Source organism: Natator depressus, chromosome 1 (genome assembly GCF_965152275.1).
Source record: "Natator depressus isolate rNatDep1 chromosome 1, rNatDep2.hap1, whole genome shotgun sequence".
Lineage (NCBI taxonomy): Eukaryota > Metazoa > Chordata > Testudines > Cheloniidae > Natator > Natator depressus.
In genome coordinates, this window is record NC_134234.1 from 333296431 (window position 1) to 333313275 (window position 16845).

The 16845-nt window shown below is 43.0% G+C and overlaps 1 protein-coding gene across 2 annotated transcripts in view; it reads right to left on the reverse strand.

The window, feature by feature from the left end:
* The window catches only part of CAMK1D (calcium/calmodulin dependent protein kinase ID), a 370342-nt gene that overhangs the window by 22584 nt on the left and 330913 nt on the right, over positions 1–16845 (reverse strand). For both annotated transcript variants that reach the window (XM_074942617.1, XM_074942618.1), the window contains 2 exons: positions 8206–8318; positions 6359–6437 (listed from right to left, as the gene is read on the reverse strand). In XM_074942617.1, coding sequence (XP_074798718.1) covers positions 6359–6437; positions 8206–8318 — 192 coding nt within the window. The remainder of the gene's footprint in view (positions 1–6358; positions 6438–8205; positions 8319–16845) is intronic.

Sequence of the window (16845 nt, forward strand, 5' to 3'; positions counted from 1 at the left end):
CTGAGCTCTTGCTGGTCTTTATAAGGTGCTCTTCAGGCTATCACCTGACCCCTAACTCCATAGCCTCAGCTGGGATGCAGCTGATTATCACAGTTGGGGCTTGGGGCCAAGTCACCTTGTGACAATGTGGCGCTCTCTCATCTGCTCTACTATTTATTATTTGTAGCGCGCCAATTAGATGTTTTATATCCAGCTGTGAAGACTATGGGTCAAATCCTGTCCCCTCTGAAGTCAACAGCAACTCCCACTGACCTCAGTGGAGCCAGGATTTCACTTTCTGTCCTCCTATCCCAAAGAGCTTAAAAATCCATTGCAATGTGACTCTTTTCCTCTTAGCCTCAAATAAACTTTTATCTTCTACAGGCCCAGTCTTGCAAACATGCAAATAGTTTTTACTCTCATCAGAGCCCCATTAAGTTACAAGGGCGTGCTTGTGAGAGTCAGAGTTCTGCAGCAGAGTATGACTTGCAAGACCCTGTGACGTCTGCAGGAAAATATGGCATGTTCGGGTGAGCTCTTCATCCAAAATCTCTGGAACTGTGCACATCGTTCATTTACATCACAGCCCCTGGCATGATGTAGCCTGTTTGGAAGGTGAGATTTGCAAATGAGTATTTATTTGTGCTTAAAACTAAGGGTATGCATGGAAAGGTGGTGCCGGCAGATCCCTAGGTCTGTTTATAAAGCCACGGTAGTGTCTCTCTCTGTAACCTAAATACCTATGCCATATTTCAAAGTGTTGCAACACTGTGTGGCACAGTAGGAGACAAGACCTCAATAATGGACTTAACTTTCCATTCACTGAGCCTTATAGGCTCTGGAAAGGCAATAGCTGAATCCCCAGAGGCCTTGTCACTGTGAAGAACGCCCCCTCACCCCGCACTGCCAGATGACTGGTGAAATCAAGAGGCCCAAGCTCCCCTCCTTCAGACTGATGGTAACGCAGCCTAGTGCAAATGGAGACAACGGTTAGAATGACAGAGGGACCAGTAAAAACCCTATCACTTCCTGGCATAAGCAAACAGGTATGAAAATTCTCTTTGATGAATGACTGAGCACAGAGCAATCCCATCACAAAGACATAGAGAAAGCATGGAACCAGGGGCAATATCCAGGTGAGTGTTTGGTTCATTCTAGACTGGCCTTGCTTCATTTTCTGAGATGGCATTTTATCACTATAGCATCCTAGAGCCTCACAAACATTCATGATTTGGTCTCATTCCAGTGAGGTACGTAACTACTACCCATATTTTATAGACAGTTAAGTTCAAAAATAGAGAGATCAAGTGACTTAGCAGCACAATCAAGGACAGAAGCGGGTCTGGAGCCCACATGTCCTGATCCCTCAAGTCCTCTTCTTTTACCATGAAAGCGTTCAGTCTCCCAGCTAGACTTTAAGGTTTACTTATCCGGGAATTAACGGTTGGGATGAGGTGGGAATGTAGTTAATACTTTAAATTTCCCTGCTGCAGGCATAGACTAGATCAGTGGTTCTCAACCTTTCCAGACGACTATGCTCCTTTCAGGAGGATGATTTGTCTTGCGTATCCCCAAGTTTCATCTCACTTAACTACTTGCTTACAAAATCAGACTTAAAAACACAAAAGTGTCACAGCACGTTATTACTGAAAAAACAGCTGACCTCACTTTCACCATATAATTATAAAATAAATCGTTTGGAATATAAATATTGTACTTACATTTCAGTGTGTAGTATATAGAGGAGTATAAACAAGTCATTTTCTGTATGAAATTCTGGTTTGTACTGACTTCATGAGTGCTTTTTATGTAGCCTGTTGTAAAACTAGGCAAATATGTAGCTGAGTTGATGTACCCCCTGGAAGACCTCTGTGTACCCCTGGTTGAGAATCATTGGAGAATCATTGGACTAAGCCTGTCATTTACAATTCTAACCTCTGATTCTTGGTGTGACGTTATACTCCATATTCTTTATGGAAATATACCTATGACATGGATGTGGCATAACTCAGATATACTTTATGCAAGATGGCTCATGTAAGGTATCATTGAAAAGGTTATGATCTATTGAATGCGTTTATTCAATTTGTATGCATGTACCATTTTTGTATCTGAAGCTAGGAATATTGACCATGTATCTGTATTTCAAATGTGCTACTTTGGGTGACACCCACAACTAGCCCTTCAGATAAAACAATGAAAAAGCCAGACAGGGCTGATGGCCCTTCAGCAAAGACAATGGACTGTGAAAGAGCTTAGTCTTCCTGTGGATGCTCCAGACAGCCTGCGAGTAATGGCTGCTACGATCCTGCAGAGACATGGGTCTGAGTCACGTGATACTGGACCCCACCTCTTGGAATGCCAGTGTTTTTCCATTGGAAGATAAAGGGTTCCCACCATACACAAAAGCTACATAAGGCAGGGGAGTGACATCATCAGGGCCTCCTCTGCCTCCCCACCCAAACAGACACTGGAAACACCTGGAAGCAAGAACTGAACCGGGGAGAAAAGAGTTGAGCCAGGCTGGAAAGTTGAGTAATAGCCTGTGAGTAATAATACCTGAAGTTTCAAGCTGCAGCTGGCTTTCAAGAATCTCTGTAATCTGCCTGAAACAACTTTTAGGGCGAGAAATTACAATTTGTAGCCAATTTCTTTAGTGAATCAAGCTTAGTTTGCGTGCTTTGTTTTATTTGCTTAGTAATCTGCTTTGTTCTGTTTGCTATCCCTTACAATCACTTAAAATCTGCCTTTTATAGTTAATAAATTTGCTTTGTTTATTATGAAACCCAGTTTGTGCAATTTCTAACTGGGACAGGAGGGCAAGGTGGTGTGCATATCTCTCTTCACATTGTGGAAGAGGGTGAATTTTTATGGGCTTGTACTGTGCAGATTCTTCTATATAGCACAAGACAGTATACCTTTGGGTCTGCCCTGAATGTTGGGGCAAATTCCTTAAGCTGAGTCTTCCCAGAGCTGATCTCAGTGTCTGTGTCTTTCTGCAGCTGGGTGTGGCCCTGCCTGTGTGTGTGCTAGAGGAGTCTTAAGAGCTTGACTCAGCAAGACAGGTTAAAAGGGGGCCAATGATGGCAGAACAGGTGGGCTCAATGTTATCTCAGCACATCAGGTGGCACCTTGAAGGGGGGCAACTCGTCACACTTGGATTCAGCGATGCTTTACATAGCTGGGAAAGGCCTTATAAATAAACCACTGTCTTATAAAGCCACACTTGCAGAAAAGTATCTCTGCAACAGAAATGACTGAAAAACTTTTTTTTAGTTGATTTTAAACAGAAAGTTGGATTCTGTGCAAAGCAGCAAAATTTATGGAGCATGATTTTCCACTTGCCTCTGGCAACGAGTTGCAAAAAACAACAACAACAAAACAAACAAACAAACAAAAAACCAAACAACACTTTTTATCTTCCTCCTCCACTGGTAGGGCTCAGCAGCTGTGTGCTGGTCTTGCCACGTTTCTTTATTATAGTCCAGAAACCAACAGTGATGTCACCAGGCCAAGACTTGGATTTGTACATTTTGTGTAATTTGGATAATAACTTTTCAGAAAATTTGTCCTTCAGAAATATAAAAGGTCATCCAGTTCCCCGCTGGGAGTTGCATTTCTGGTTCCTTACTCTTTATTTGGAATATCCACTCTATCACTTGGTTAATTTCTAGAGGCTCAGAATTGTATAATTTTAAAACACTTTTTTTCCTTCACAAAAATTACAAACAGTTTCCCAAATTTCCTTTTTGTTACCAAGACAATAGGTACTGTTATTGATGGGACAGAGGAGACTTGCAATGATTTATGTTTTGACTTCTCCACATTTCTGGTTCATATTGATGCCGGCCATTGATCTTGCTAATATTTTACATATGCAATGTATTTATGGTAGTGGGTAGGTGGAAGGATGAAGACAAATAATCTCAATTTCCTAGATTATTTGCGTGACATCTTCCATGTCTCATGTCTTATTGTTTATTATGAGAAAAGAGATATATTGCTCTTTTTTCCAGTTGTTTTTGCCCCTTTGATTGCAAAGACCGAGTATCAATCTAGTTGTAATCACAGCTATTGTTAGAGCCTGCAGTCATTTTCTGATGTGGTACTCTAGTTATGATAAATCCATGCCATTATGCCAAGATTTCCAGGACTATCACTTGCTTTGTATACATTCACAATTCATTGACCTGCATCACAAGTCACTTGTTAACTAGAGGAGCAAACCATGACCCTAATTTTTAGACATTGCAATCAGCAAGGAAACCAGCATAGCAAGAAACATGTTTTTGCATTGCACTGATTTCTGAACATCAGGTTACATCCCATACCATTACACAATCTACTGCTAGGTAGAGGGGGATAATTTTCCTATAGGTGAATGAAAGCAGCATCAGTCATATGTTTATAAATATGGGGTATTGCAAGGCTCATTGTGCCCAGACAATCAGCAAGTGATCATAATCCGCTACAGCGCCAGTATTCTGCTGTAAAAAACTTGGAGACAATCTACCTTTTCTTTTGTCCCAGAATTTAAAGTAACAATGAAATGCAGACGAACCAATGAACTTCAATGAAGGGTACCAAACACCCTGACTCCTAATCTAGGAATCTGTTCCATGGTACCACTTTTAAGCCTTAGTGAAACGTAACATGTTTTTTAAATGGATAACGTACTGTGCACCCAAGCTACATAATTTGCAAACTATGCTACAAGCATATTACATGTCAAATCCAATTTTACTGCCAGGTACCTAGACAAGTGTGCTACATGTTCAAGTCTGCAGTGGGAGCAGTTCTGAACAACAAAGTTCACTGCTCCTCAAGAGATCAGAGCATATTTTTTGGAATTTCCATGTTCCAGATACATGAAGCAAGTGACTGTTATGTTAACATCTCTGCATGTTCATTTTATGCCAGTGCTGTAACTTGGCTGCATTCTGCATTCAAGTATACTGCTGCAGTGGGGTTGTCCAATGTAACTGAGTGCAGAACTTGGCCCATTGTGCTCCAACTCCCCAACAGGACAAGTACTGCAGTAAATCAAGCTACTGAACTTATTATTGTTCAAGCTCAGCAACTTTATAAATGGCTACGGGTACATGCAGGATGAACTTGAGGTGCGGAGGAAACACATTGGTCAGTGTACCATCCACCCTTATGAAACCGCAGAATGCAGTGATATTTTCAGTAGCTGTGATGTTCCTGAGTGGAAAAGGATTTCTACTGTCATTGATTCCAGTATCCTTTCCTTTGCAATTATTGTCATTATTGTACAATTCCCAAAAGCAGCATCTCACAGCACCAACATCCCTGCCCTAAAGGATTGTATCGAAAACTGTGATCCCCTGAGTGCTTAGAATGATGGCCTAGTGCAGTGGTTTTCAAACTCTTTAGACTGCATACCCCTTTCCAAATAATGTAGACTACTGCGTACCCCCATCTGAGATAGGGTCATAATATACCTATGATTAGATTGCCAAGTCTTATTAAATAAAGTGCGTTGTCTGCCAGTACAGGATTTTTATTGTGTACGCCCTAACGAGAGTTCGTACACCTTTTTTGAAAACCACTGTCCTAATGGACAGGGCACTGGCCTGATACTCAGGAGATGTGGATTCAATTCCTGCTTCTGCTGCAGACTTTTTGCATGATATTGGGCAAGTCACTTGTATGTCTACACTGCCAAAAAAAGTGTGATCTTATGTTGGGTTCAAATTGCGGTGAAGACATAGTCACTTGAGGGGGAGTCTTGGGTTGAACTTCAGCTGCTAGCCACATTGTGTCTGTACTGCTATTTTAACCCAAATTAGCTAACACGGTTAGTTAATGCCAGTTAAGCAGCGCAGACATATCATTGTCGACACTGTGCCTGTGAATTGTGGATGATATCTCCCGGTCTCCCTGACTCACCAGGGTGTTGTGAGGCAAAGAGTTTCAGTAGTTGTTAGGTGCTCAGACTCTACTTGGATGAGGGCCATATAAGTAAGCAGATGGCTAACTTCAATTGCATCCCATTGACTTCAATCTGCGTTTTAGCAAAATGGGCCAAATTCTGCATTGATTCATGCTGATGCAACCTTGCTGATGCAACCTCACTGCCGCAGTATAATTGAGGGCAGCAATTAACTAATTATTCAAGGATTTCAATGGGACTACTGGCAAGCTTAAAGTTTTTGAAGGTTCAGGGCCTAATTTCAGACACCCTGGAACTAGCAGGGAGAACTAGGGGCCAAAGACAGGGGTTGCAGCAATAAGTTACTCAGCAAAGGCTAGTATACAGCATAGTGCAGCAAACATTCCCCTTTGAACACACAAATTAAAGAAAAGTCTCATTTCTTGAGGTCATTGCAACAGAAGTACTTTGTTAGTTGCTTACCATGGGTGCCGGGCTGCTTGCTCACAGGTATATCTTTTGTTAGGGTCTTTCTCCATCAAGTTCCGAATAAAATCTTTAGCTGTAAAAAATAAAATAAAATAAGCAAAAGCAATTGGGCTGACATCTGGAGAAGCAAGGACACACCGTGGTATTTAAAGGTTCGTCTTAACGACACTGATGTATGACACGATGACTGTCTTCCCCTTTCCCTCCCCCTCCCGCCCACTCATACAGGACCCTCATCAAAATGAAGTGTGCCATTCATAAGACTAGCCCAATAGGCAAAATTAATAATAATAAAGACACAGGAGTCAATTATCAAATTTGAGCACAGAGACTGAGCATTCCAACTCTTTCTTAGGGAGGTCAGACAGATATTTAAATTTCCACATTCCTATTTTAACCATTTAATCATTATTTAATAGGCCTCCCCAGAAGTAAACTAGTGGCTTCACAGAAGACACAGTCACTGGCCTCAAAGGATTTGTGTGCTACATTTTAAATGTGACACCGTGAGTGAGGGGATGGGGTGAAGAAGGACGAGTGTTACAGAGCCTGTGATTACTCATTTCAGTCAAGTCACATCTGGGTGGTTCTGTTAATGTTTTGGCTGCTGTTTTTTAAATATCAAATATAAGGAAGATAGGTGGTGAATGTGATCAGCTCACTTGGGCTTGAAGCAGTGTGTGTTCAGGAGACTTTTAAATGGAGAGAAGACCATTGAAGGGAGGACATCAAAGGTGTATGGGGCAGCCTGAAAAATGTGACCTAAGTGCCTGTCTGAGAAGCCAAATTTGGAATGAAGTGGCTTGATTTAGGCTCCTCGTGTTAATCTGATCTATTTGAGTGAGATTCCCAAAAGCACCCTGGGGATTTCTCAGGAGAAGTCCCACTGACTTTCAGCTTTGTGCTCCTAAATTCCCTAAATCTTCCTCTGCATGGATTTCTACCATCACTGTGGTATCTGGGCACCAGATGTACACAGTATGAAATTTTGTAGCACTAGGAAGTTGTTAGCTGCCCCAACCACAATCCTGCCTGGGACTCCAGTACATAATTGGGTGGTAGCCCAGCCTGCCACCTGTGCTGTGGTGGATACACTGATATTTTTAACATGCTAATTTGATCAGAAATAGCACATGTACATCTGTCCGAGCTGGAAATTATACCTCCAACGCCAGTGTACACATACCTTAATAACATGCCTGGGTTAAACAGGAGGTCTGTGGCAGATTCATGAATGGAATCCAGAACTTCTGACTCCCAGCCTAGTGCTATAACTACTTCACCACATGCCCTCCCTTCTCAAGGGACTGATGGGATTTTTCTTTCCTTGTTGTTTTAGCCATTTTCATTTGGAAGCCATTGATTTCCTGGGTTTGCTTCTTTCCTGTTTACACTGCATAGCTTCATCAATCAGGCCAGCAAACACATTCAGGAAAAAAAGCTGAATTATTTTGTTTTCTATTACTGGAGACAGATGAAAATGTGCATTTTATTCAGATATGCTGGAAAAAAGAAAGTATGTTGTTTTCTTGGGGCTGAATACGAATTCTCATGTCATGGTCTTCTCTACAAGTCAAGTTTTGGTGTTTTATGCCTGACGCTGGGAGGAGACAGGACTTAATTTGAGGCTCTCATAGAAATAATTTCCCATGATGCTTAAAAAATATTTGGGTTAAAAGCCTGCCTTCAGTTGAACATATAGTTCCCTCTGACCTCAAGTTAACAGGAATTGGGAATACTATGGAGATCCAAATTTCACCCTTGGAAAGTATGAATGGTAGACTTCAGTAATATGAAGGAATGTGCAAGAAATGGCTATTGCAATTAAATGAGCTCCTTACCAGACTCTGAGATGTCATCCCAATATGGAGAGTCAAATTCATATTCCGCCTTAAGAATCTGCTCAAAGAGCTTGGAGTCATTTTCATCATAAAACGGAGGATATCCACAGAGCCTAAGAAACAAAACAGATCAGGGGATGTGAAACACTTTAATTGCTTTCTGGGGAGAAGGTAACAAATGAGGAGGAGGAATTCATATTTGAGAATCATGGCTGAAATACATGGCACATTCAAGCTTCCCAAAAGAGTCACATGCTTCTCTAATAGATGCTCTCTTTTGTCAGGAACAAGTGCCTTGTTGCAGCTACAAACAGAGTCCTGATTGCTGAAGGCCCAATCCTGACCCCTGTGCGAAGCACAAATGAAGATGGGCTTTATGCAGGAATTCTCCATTGAAATCCCAGCACGGCTGCTACTACAGCCTCAGAGTGGCAGAGCCGTCTGTGCCCCGCTGGGGGCATTTGGCCAATGGACCCACAGGATCAGACACAATAGCCATGACCCCCTCATCCATCCCTGCCCCTATCGGGGAGTAGAGAAAGTTTTCATGGGGTGCTGCTCCATGTTGTAGAGAGAGATCAGAACCCCCTGCACAGCCTCTATCACAGCTGGGACCTTTCTCCATGGCCTTCCTTAGCCCTTCTGAAGTCTCTGGCCCCCCGAACGGTCCACACACAATTTAAATCGACTTCCTTCCAGTGGTGTAGGGCCCACGTGGCTCCAATCGGGTGACAGTGCAGAGGCTCACTAGACTGGCAGGCATCCCCTACCCTCGGAACTCTGGAGTGCACAAAGGAAGCATGGCACCTGTAACAAGCTCTGCTGGCTGCAGCAAGGTAGGGGCAGCATCAGGACCAGCCCTGCGCGCTCTCTGGGTACATCTGCATTACAGCCAGGGGTGTGAATGGCAGCTCGTGTAGACACACCCGCACTAGCTGTCCTCTAGTTAGCTCGCTAAAAACAGCAGTGAGGGTGTGGGGGGCGCAGGCTTCAGTGCCGGCTGCATAAGACTGCCTGGCCCTCCTGGGCATGTACTTGTGTGTGCAGCCCATGCAGAAGCCTGTACCACAGCATCCTCACTGGTATTTTTAGCAAGCTAACTAGAGGACAGCTAGTGTGGATACATCTACACGAGTTGCCATTCACGTATCCAGCTGCAGTGCAGGTGTACTGTTCCTTTTTTGCCAGAGGCACTAGCTATGAGGGGAAGGTTGCTTGCCCATCCATCCCATCTTACTCTTAATGTCCCACAGAGAATAAAACTCCTGAATCACTGCTAAAGAAAAGCTGTACTTATCAATCATTATTATTTGGATTTGGGTAATACCCACAATGCACTAGGCACTGTTTACCCACACAGTCCCTGCCCCAAAGAGCTTAAATTTTAAGGGGAAAAGCAACATATTGATAAAGGGCAAGGGAGGGTGAATACACCCAACATATAGATAATTTTATATATATTTTTAAAATTAAATAAATACATTCTAGTTCTACCCAACTGTGTTTCAACCTACCCATTATTAGTTGGCTAATTTCTTGTAGGTGTCATATCATCTCTCTCCCTATGTACCTACTGTATTTATCTGGCTCCAACCCTCGTAGTATCTAGATGCTAACAAGGTATATTTGACAAAGAACAACAAATAAATTTAATGCTTGATCTTTTGCATCCACCTAACAAAAAGCGATCCAAACCTGGAATCCTTGTTTTATCTTTACTTAGGCAAATCTCCTGGCCCTATGTATTTATAGCTAGACATTCTGGAAGCTTAGCACTAAGATAACTAGAATGTTAGCATACATAAAACATTGTCTGTATAGTTAGACCAGATGAGCAGTGGCATTTTAATTAAAGCGTTCAAAAGATTTCCCCCAGCTGTCTTGTTTTACATACAGGTCTGAACATCACCATTGTAAAATGACAAATGTACTCTAGAGATTGATCCAGCATTTAAGCAAATTGTGCTCACAGTAACACAGGACCTTTCTATCTGCTCTGTTCCAAGTACTATGTCTGCACTGAGTTGCACCAATCTTCATCCCTTATCTTTAGGCTAGGTTAGTTCTCATGCTGTCACTTGAGCAGTGTCAGGGCCATATGCTTCCATAATGTTCTGTCCTGTGTCAAATCTGGCACTTTACACCTATGAGGGACAGGTGTTTATTGACGCTGTCTGGCCACTGTGTCTGAGGGGGTCTTTTCCATCCTGCATTCATTGGGTCAAAGTCGAAGATGATTATCGCAGAGAAGTTGGTAGGCATTTGGAACAAAAGACAATACCACCTTAGAGAGCACTGGGTAACCGTTTGAAAGCACAGGACCTGTTTAGTTAGAAGACAGGTATCTTCATTTGGCTTGAATTTCTACAATTTGATGTTTTCAATCATTCAAAGATGCTTAATCTGAATGGTACTGAATTAATCTTTTTAATATTGACAGTGGGGGCCATGTTTCAGTCCCATACATCAGGATACTGACCACCAAAGCATTATATATCTGCAGCTTTGTCCCTTTCCTTATCAGGGTGTTCAGTTTGCATAAGACACTCTCGATGAAGCACCCCATTACTGACACTGCTTTTCCAATGATGGCTTCTAGTTCTTTCTCGGTGCAGCCCACGTTACCAACAACAGAGCCGAGGTAGGTGAAATCACCAACAATCTCGACTGGGAGGTTGCCCACTAATATGCTAGAACCTGCAGTGTATTCAGAATTGCTGACAGGAAGAATTTTGGTTTTGCCCCCAAATCATTTTCAGGCTGATTTTTGCAGCTGAGCTTTCCAGGGCTTTAAGCACAGCAGTCAGCTCGTGCATTGATTTGACAACTAGCACTATGTCACTGGCAAAATCGATGCTGGAGAGGTTCTTATCATCAAGATGCATGCCTAAAATGCATTTACTTAGTGTCTGTTCAAGCACATGGTTTATTGCAGAGTTCTGGGGTGGCAATGCAACTCTGTTGAACACCCAACCTAATGTGGAAGAAAGCAGTTCTCTTCCCAGTTACAGGACTGCAGCTTGAGGAGTCATGTAAGAGAAGAAACTCTACACAGCTAGTCAGAGAGGACTATGAGTTTCAAGATCAACCAGAGTGACTCCCTGTCAGAGTGGTTGAGGTGGGAGAGGTGTTCATCTTAGCAGCTTCAGTTTTGGTATAGCACTTGTTGCTTCAACCGTACTGCCACATCTCATTGGTAGGCAGTCTAACCTCCTGTGCTAAATGCACTGTACAGGGCAACACCAATCCTGCCAGACTGGGTGGAGCCCACCCTGGAGTTCTCATCTTTTCCCACAGGACCCAGGCCTAGGGTTGGATGGGCTAGTAACTCCTATAAAAGTAACGAATGTGCTTGCCTCAGATCAATGTGATTTATGATATATTAAAAATTAATTTCACATGTAGGGGTCTTTTATGTATTGAACAGAAAAACCCTGAGTAAGGAAGGCTCAAAGGAGCTGCTCATTAGAGAAATGTCCAGGTTAAAGATGCCAATCACTGGCCTCACTGAAACCCACCTTAAAGATGGAAGGGAAGAAAGAATAGACAACTATCATCTTATGCAGTCAGGTGCTCAGGGCACGAGAAAGGAAGGAGTGGGTCTCCTCTTTAAATGCCATATCTGTAAATTGTTCTCTTCGTTTGAATCAATTTCCAGTCACCTACTCAAAGCCGAGCACCAGCATAAGCATGGAAGATGGACAATTATCCTTTGCTATGCTCCAGCCAATGAAGCTTCTGATGAAAACAAACGAGATCTACAATCAACTCAGCTATCTTCTGTGAACTACCCTGAATGACGACATCGTCACTCTCCTGGGTGAATTTAAGGCTGTTGTTGATAATTCAAGTAAAGCATGAAAAAACGTTATTGGGCCTGTTACCCTGGAAGGTGAACACTTTTTACAGTTGCGTGTTTCTCATGAGCTTGTCATTATGAACACCTGGTTTCACAGGAAGCAAATTCACCAATTTACTTGGCAGAGTAAAAATGGCCAAACAAAGAAGATGTTTGATTACATGATAATCTCTTATCATTGAAAACTGTCCATCTGCCACTGAAGAACATAAAGTAGTCTCTGCAAATTTGTCTTAGACTAAAAAGTACAGGCAAAGCAGTGATTGGGTTGGCAAAATTTGATTTATCTAACCTAAAAAACTATAGCATTCGAAATCACTGTGCAGTTGAAATCTTGAACAGGTCTGAGACCCTGCCAGAGTGTACTGATGCTGAACTTGCCTGAAAGGACTTCAGATCCCACACAATCAATGCCCTCTATGACATCACTGGACCCCCAAACAAAGTGCCAAGAAGACCTGGATCTCTGTTAATCTCTTAACCATCATTGAAAAGCGTTTCCTGGCTCATTTGAGAAGTAATGTGTGGTCCCATATTGTAAGCTACGGGGTGCTTGTAATAAAGTAATACATGCTGACTGCAAACCTTTCATGGAAATCAAAGCCATCACACTTGAGGAAGCTTCTGTGATGCTCTTTGCAGGGAGCCCAGAACGGTAAGCCACTGTGTTACCACACTGCCTCAGCAAGAGAGAGCTTTGCTGAAATCAGGAGGGCCAAATCGCACCTGGAGCTGCAGCTAGCAAGAGATGTCAAGAGTAACAAGAAGGGTTTCTTCAGGTATGTTGGCAACAAGAAGAAAGCCAAGGAAAGTGTGGGCCCCTTACTGAATGAGGGAGGCAACCTAGTGACAGAGGATGTGGAAAAAGCTAATGTGCTCAATGCTTTTTTTGCCTCTGTCTTCACTAACAAGGACAGCTCCCAGACTGCTGCGCTGGGCATCGCAACATGGGGAGTAGATGGCCAGCCCTCTGTGGAGAAAGAGGTGGTTAGGGACTATTTAGAAAAGCTGGACGTGCACAAGTCCATGGGGCCGGACGAGTTGCATCCGAGAGTGCTAAAGGAATTGGCGGATGTGATTGCAGAGCCATTGGCCATTATCTTTGAAAACTCGTGGCGAACGGGGGAAGTCCCGGATGACTGGAAAAAGGCTAATGTAGTGCCAATCTTTAAAAAAGGGAAGAAGGAGGATCCTGGGAACTACAGGCCAGTCAGCCTCACCTCAGTCCCCGGAAAAATCATGGAGCAGGTCCTCAAGGAATCAATCCTGAAGCACTTACACGAGAGGAAAGTGATCAGAAACAGTCAGCATGGATTCACCAAGGGTAGGTCATGCCTGACTAATCTAATCGCCTTCTATGATGAGATTACTGATTCTGTGGATGAAGGGAAAGCAGTGGATGTATTGTTTCTTGACTTTAGCAAAGCTTTTGACACGGTCTCCCACAGTATTCTTGTCAGCAAGTTAAAGAAGTATGGGCTGGATGAATGTACTATAAGGTGGGTAGAAAGTTGGCTAGATTGTCGGGCTCAACGGGTAGTGATCAATGGCTCCATATCTAGTTGGCAGCCGGTGTCAAGTGGAGTGCCCCAGGGGTCGGTCCTGGGGCCGGTTTTGTTCAATATCTTCATAAATGATCTGGAGGATGGTGTGGATTGCACTCTCAGCAAATTTGCGGATGATACTAAACTGGGAGGAGTGGTAGATACGCTGGAGGGCAGAGATAGGATACAGAGGGACCTAGACAAATTGGAGGATTGGGCCAAAAGAAACCTGATGAGGTTCAATAAGGATAAGTGCAGGGTCCTGCACTTCGGACGGAAGAACCCAATGCACAGCTACAGACTAGGGACCGAATGGCTAGGCAGAATTCTGCGGAAAAGGACCTAGGGGTTACAGTGGACGAGAAGCTGGATATGAGTCAGCAGTGTGCCCTTGTTGCCAAGAAGGCCAATGGCATTTTGGGATGTATAAGTAAGGGCATAGCGAGCAGATCGAGGAACGTGATCGTTCCCCTCTATTCGACATTGGTGAGGTCTCATCTGGAGTACTGTGTCCAGTTTTGGGCCCCACACTACAAGAAGGATGTGGATAAATTGGAGAGAGTCCAGCGAAGGGCAACAAAAATGATTAGGGGTCTGGAACACATGACTTATGAGGAGAGGCTGAGGGAACTGGGATTGTTTAGTCTGCAGAAGAGAAGAATGAGGGGGGATTTGATAGCTGCTTTCAACTACCTGAGAGGTGGTTCCAGAGAGGATGGTTCTAGACTATTCTCAGTGGTAGAAGAGGACAGGACAAGGAGTAATGGTCTCAAGTTGCAGTGGGGGAGGTTTAGGTTGGATATTAGGAAAAACTTTTTCACCAGGAGGGTGGTGAAACACTGGAATGCGTTACCTAGGGAGGTGGTAGAATCTCCTTCCTTGGAAGTTTTTAAGATCAGGCTTGACAAAGCCTTGGCTGGGATGATTTGATTGGGGATTGGTCCTGCTTTGAGCAGGGGGTTGGACTAGATGACCTCCTGAGGTCCCTTCCAACCCTGATATTCTATGATTCTATGGAGCTTAAACAGTGTGACAGCTCCTTGCCAACTGGTTTGTCTGCCTCACCAGCAAACTCCTTGAGACTCTGCCAGTCTAAACCTTACCTTGCAAGTATCATTCTGTGAACCCCAGGTCCCAAGAGATGTCTCTCTGCAGTGTCCAGTCCCTCTCACTGGTCACTCACAGAAATTATTAAGTATGCTGCCTCCAAAGAGGCCGTGCACATCCCAGCCTGTTAGTTTAGCGGAGGACCCACACTTCACTTTAATGTAACAGCACTGAGATGGTTTATAGTAATACTAAAGAATGCAGATTTACGTGATACTAAGCAAGAGAAAAAGAGACAGATCTCTTATGACACACTGTCTAGTGACTGAAACATAACTTTAGCAAGTTACAATCATGGCCTAAGCAGCTTTCTCACTAACATCAAGCTACCAGAATCCCCAGCCTTCGAGCCAGAAGGATCCACTGTTCACAGAATGTTGCTCCCTTTGTCCCCAAATGACAGATACCAACACGACTTTTTGCTTTTCCTTATATTTCCCCAAACTCATTGTTTTGCCCCCAGGGTCAGGATGACTCCCTGCTATTCTTCTCTTCCTATGGACTTCCCGTCCTCTTGTTTACTCTTATGTAAAATGGGGTGTCCATTGATTTGGTTCTACAGTGCTTTATTTCATTGGTGACAGGGAGATAGTTGCCTTCCCTCCTGTCTGGAAGAAAACCTGTTTCTCCCTTTGTTTGGCCACAGACTTTAAAGTATAATATCAATGAGTATCCATAATTCCTCATATAGTGTTAATACATGCATTTCACAATTATATGAATCACCAGTGTGTCACTGGCTTTCAAAAAAGACCTTACTAGATACACCTTTATAGTACAATGATATTGTATACAATCAGTTGATTAAATTGCTTATTTTTTTGTGGTTCAGACCCCCTGGGAATGTCTGGAACCTGATTGTCACAGCTTCTGCCAGAAACGACATTGCCTCCTAATATAAACGCTTACGCGACCTCACTGAGGAGAAATGTAATTCACTCAGAGTGGTCTACTCCAGTTCTGGCCAACTAATCAATACAGAAGCAGAGTGCATGGCATGCTGGAGTGAACTTGAAATGCACCTCCAATTTCTTTGCACCCTGACATTAAGGCTGCTGATGAATTGACCCATTACACACAAAATGATCCTGGCGAATTCATTATTGACAAACTCCACAGCGTTGTAAAGAAGTGTAAGGGAAATAAGGAGGCAGGTGTCTGTGGAATTCCTGCAGAACGGTTAAGAAGTGATAGATCAGCTGTTGCTAATGGCTGCACACGCTGTTCAATATCATCTGGAGAACAGAGTCAGTCCATCCAACTGGCAAAAAGGCATTATCTTCCCGCTTTGGAAACAAAGGCAGCAAATGAGACTACTGCAACCATCACAGCATTATTCTTCTACCCTTCCCACACAAAGAATTTGCTTCTGACTTGCTGGCCCAAGCTGCCGATATCTTAAGGAGAAAGAAAAGACCACGAGAAGTTAGCCCATGCCCATCCCATGACGGAGCAACTCTTGACAGGGCGGCAGCTCATAAAAAAGTCATGAGAATTCAAGCACCCCGATTACACTTCTCTTTAGCCCCTGATGTGAATTGTTCTTTCACACACCTGTCCGATACAGAACTCATATAATATTTTCATAACGTTTTCTTAACCCCCAGGATGATTAACCTAAATAAAGTATTTAATTCAAGAGAGCCAGCCATTGTAAACAAACAAAGGATTTAGCTGAAACATTACTCTGTAGCAACAACAGGAGTAAGTGAAAAAAATCTGTAAAATATAAAAAAGTAGCGTTATGTATAACACAGAGCCAGCTTCCTGCCCTTGAGGTTATTTAAACCCACTTAACACAGAGTAAAATTATCAATATTTTGTTAACTCTGAAGATTCAGTCTGCTTTATAGATATATTTTATATACTGGGCCAGATATATACTGATCTCAGGTACAACAGAATAAATCTGGAGTAACTCCATGGGAATTTGTAGTGTCACTCTGGATTTACTGTACTATAACTGAAGTTGAAATCTGGCCTTTTATCTTTCAAACCAGATGTACTCTGCCGCAGACAAGTGTCCCATTTGGGCAAGTGTCCTCATCAAAGGCTGATAAGATGTTTTCACACCAGCCAAGCACTTACATTTAAATCAAGATTGGATGTGTTTCTAGAAGACATGCTCTA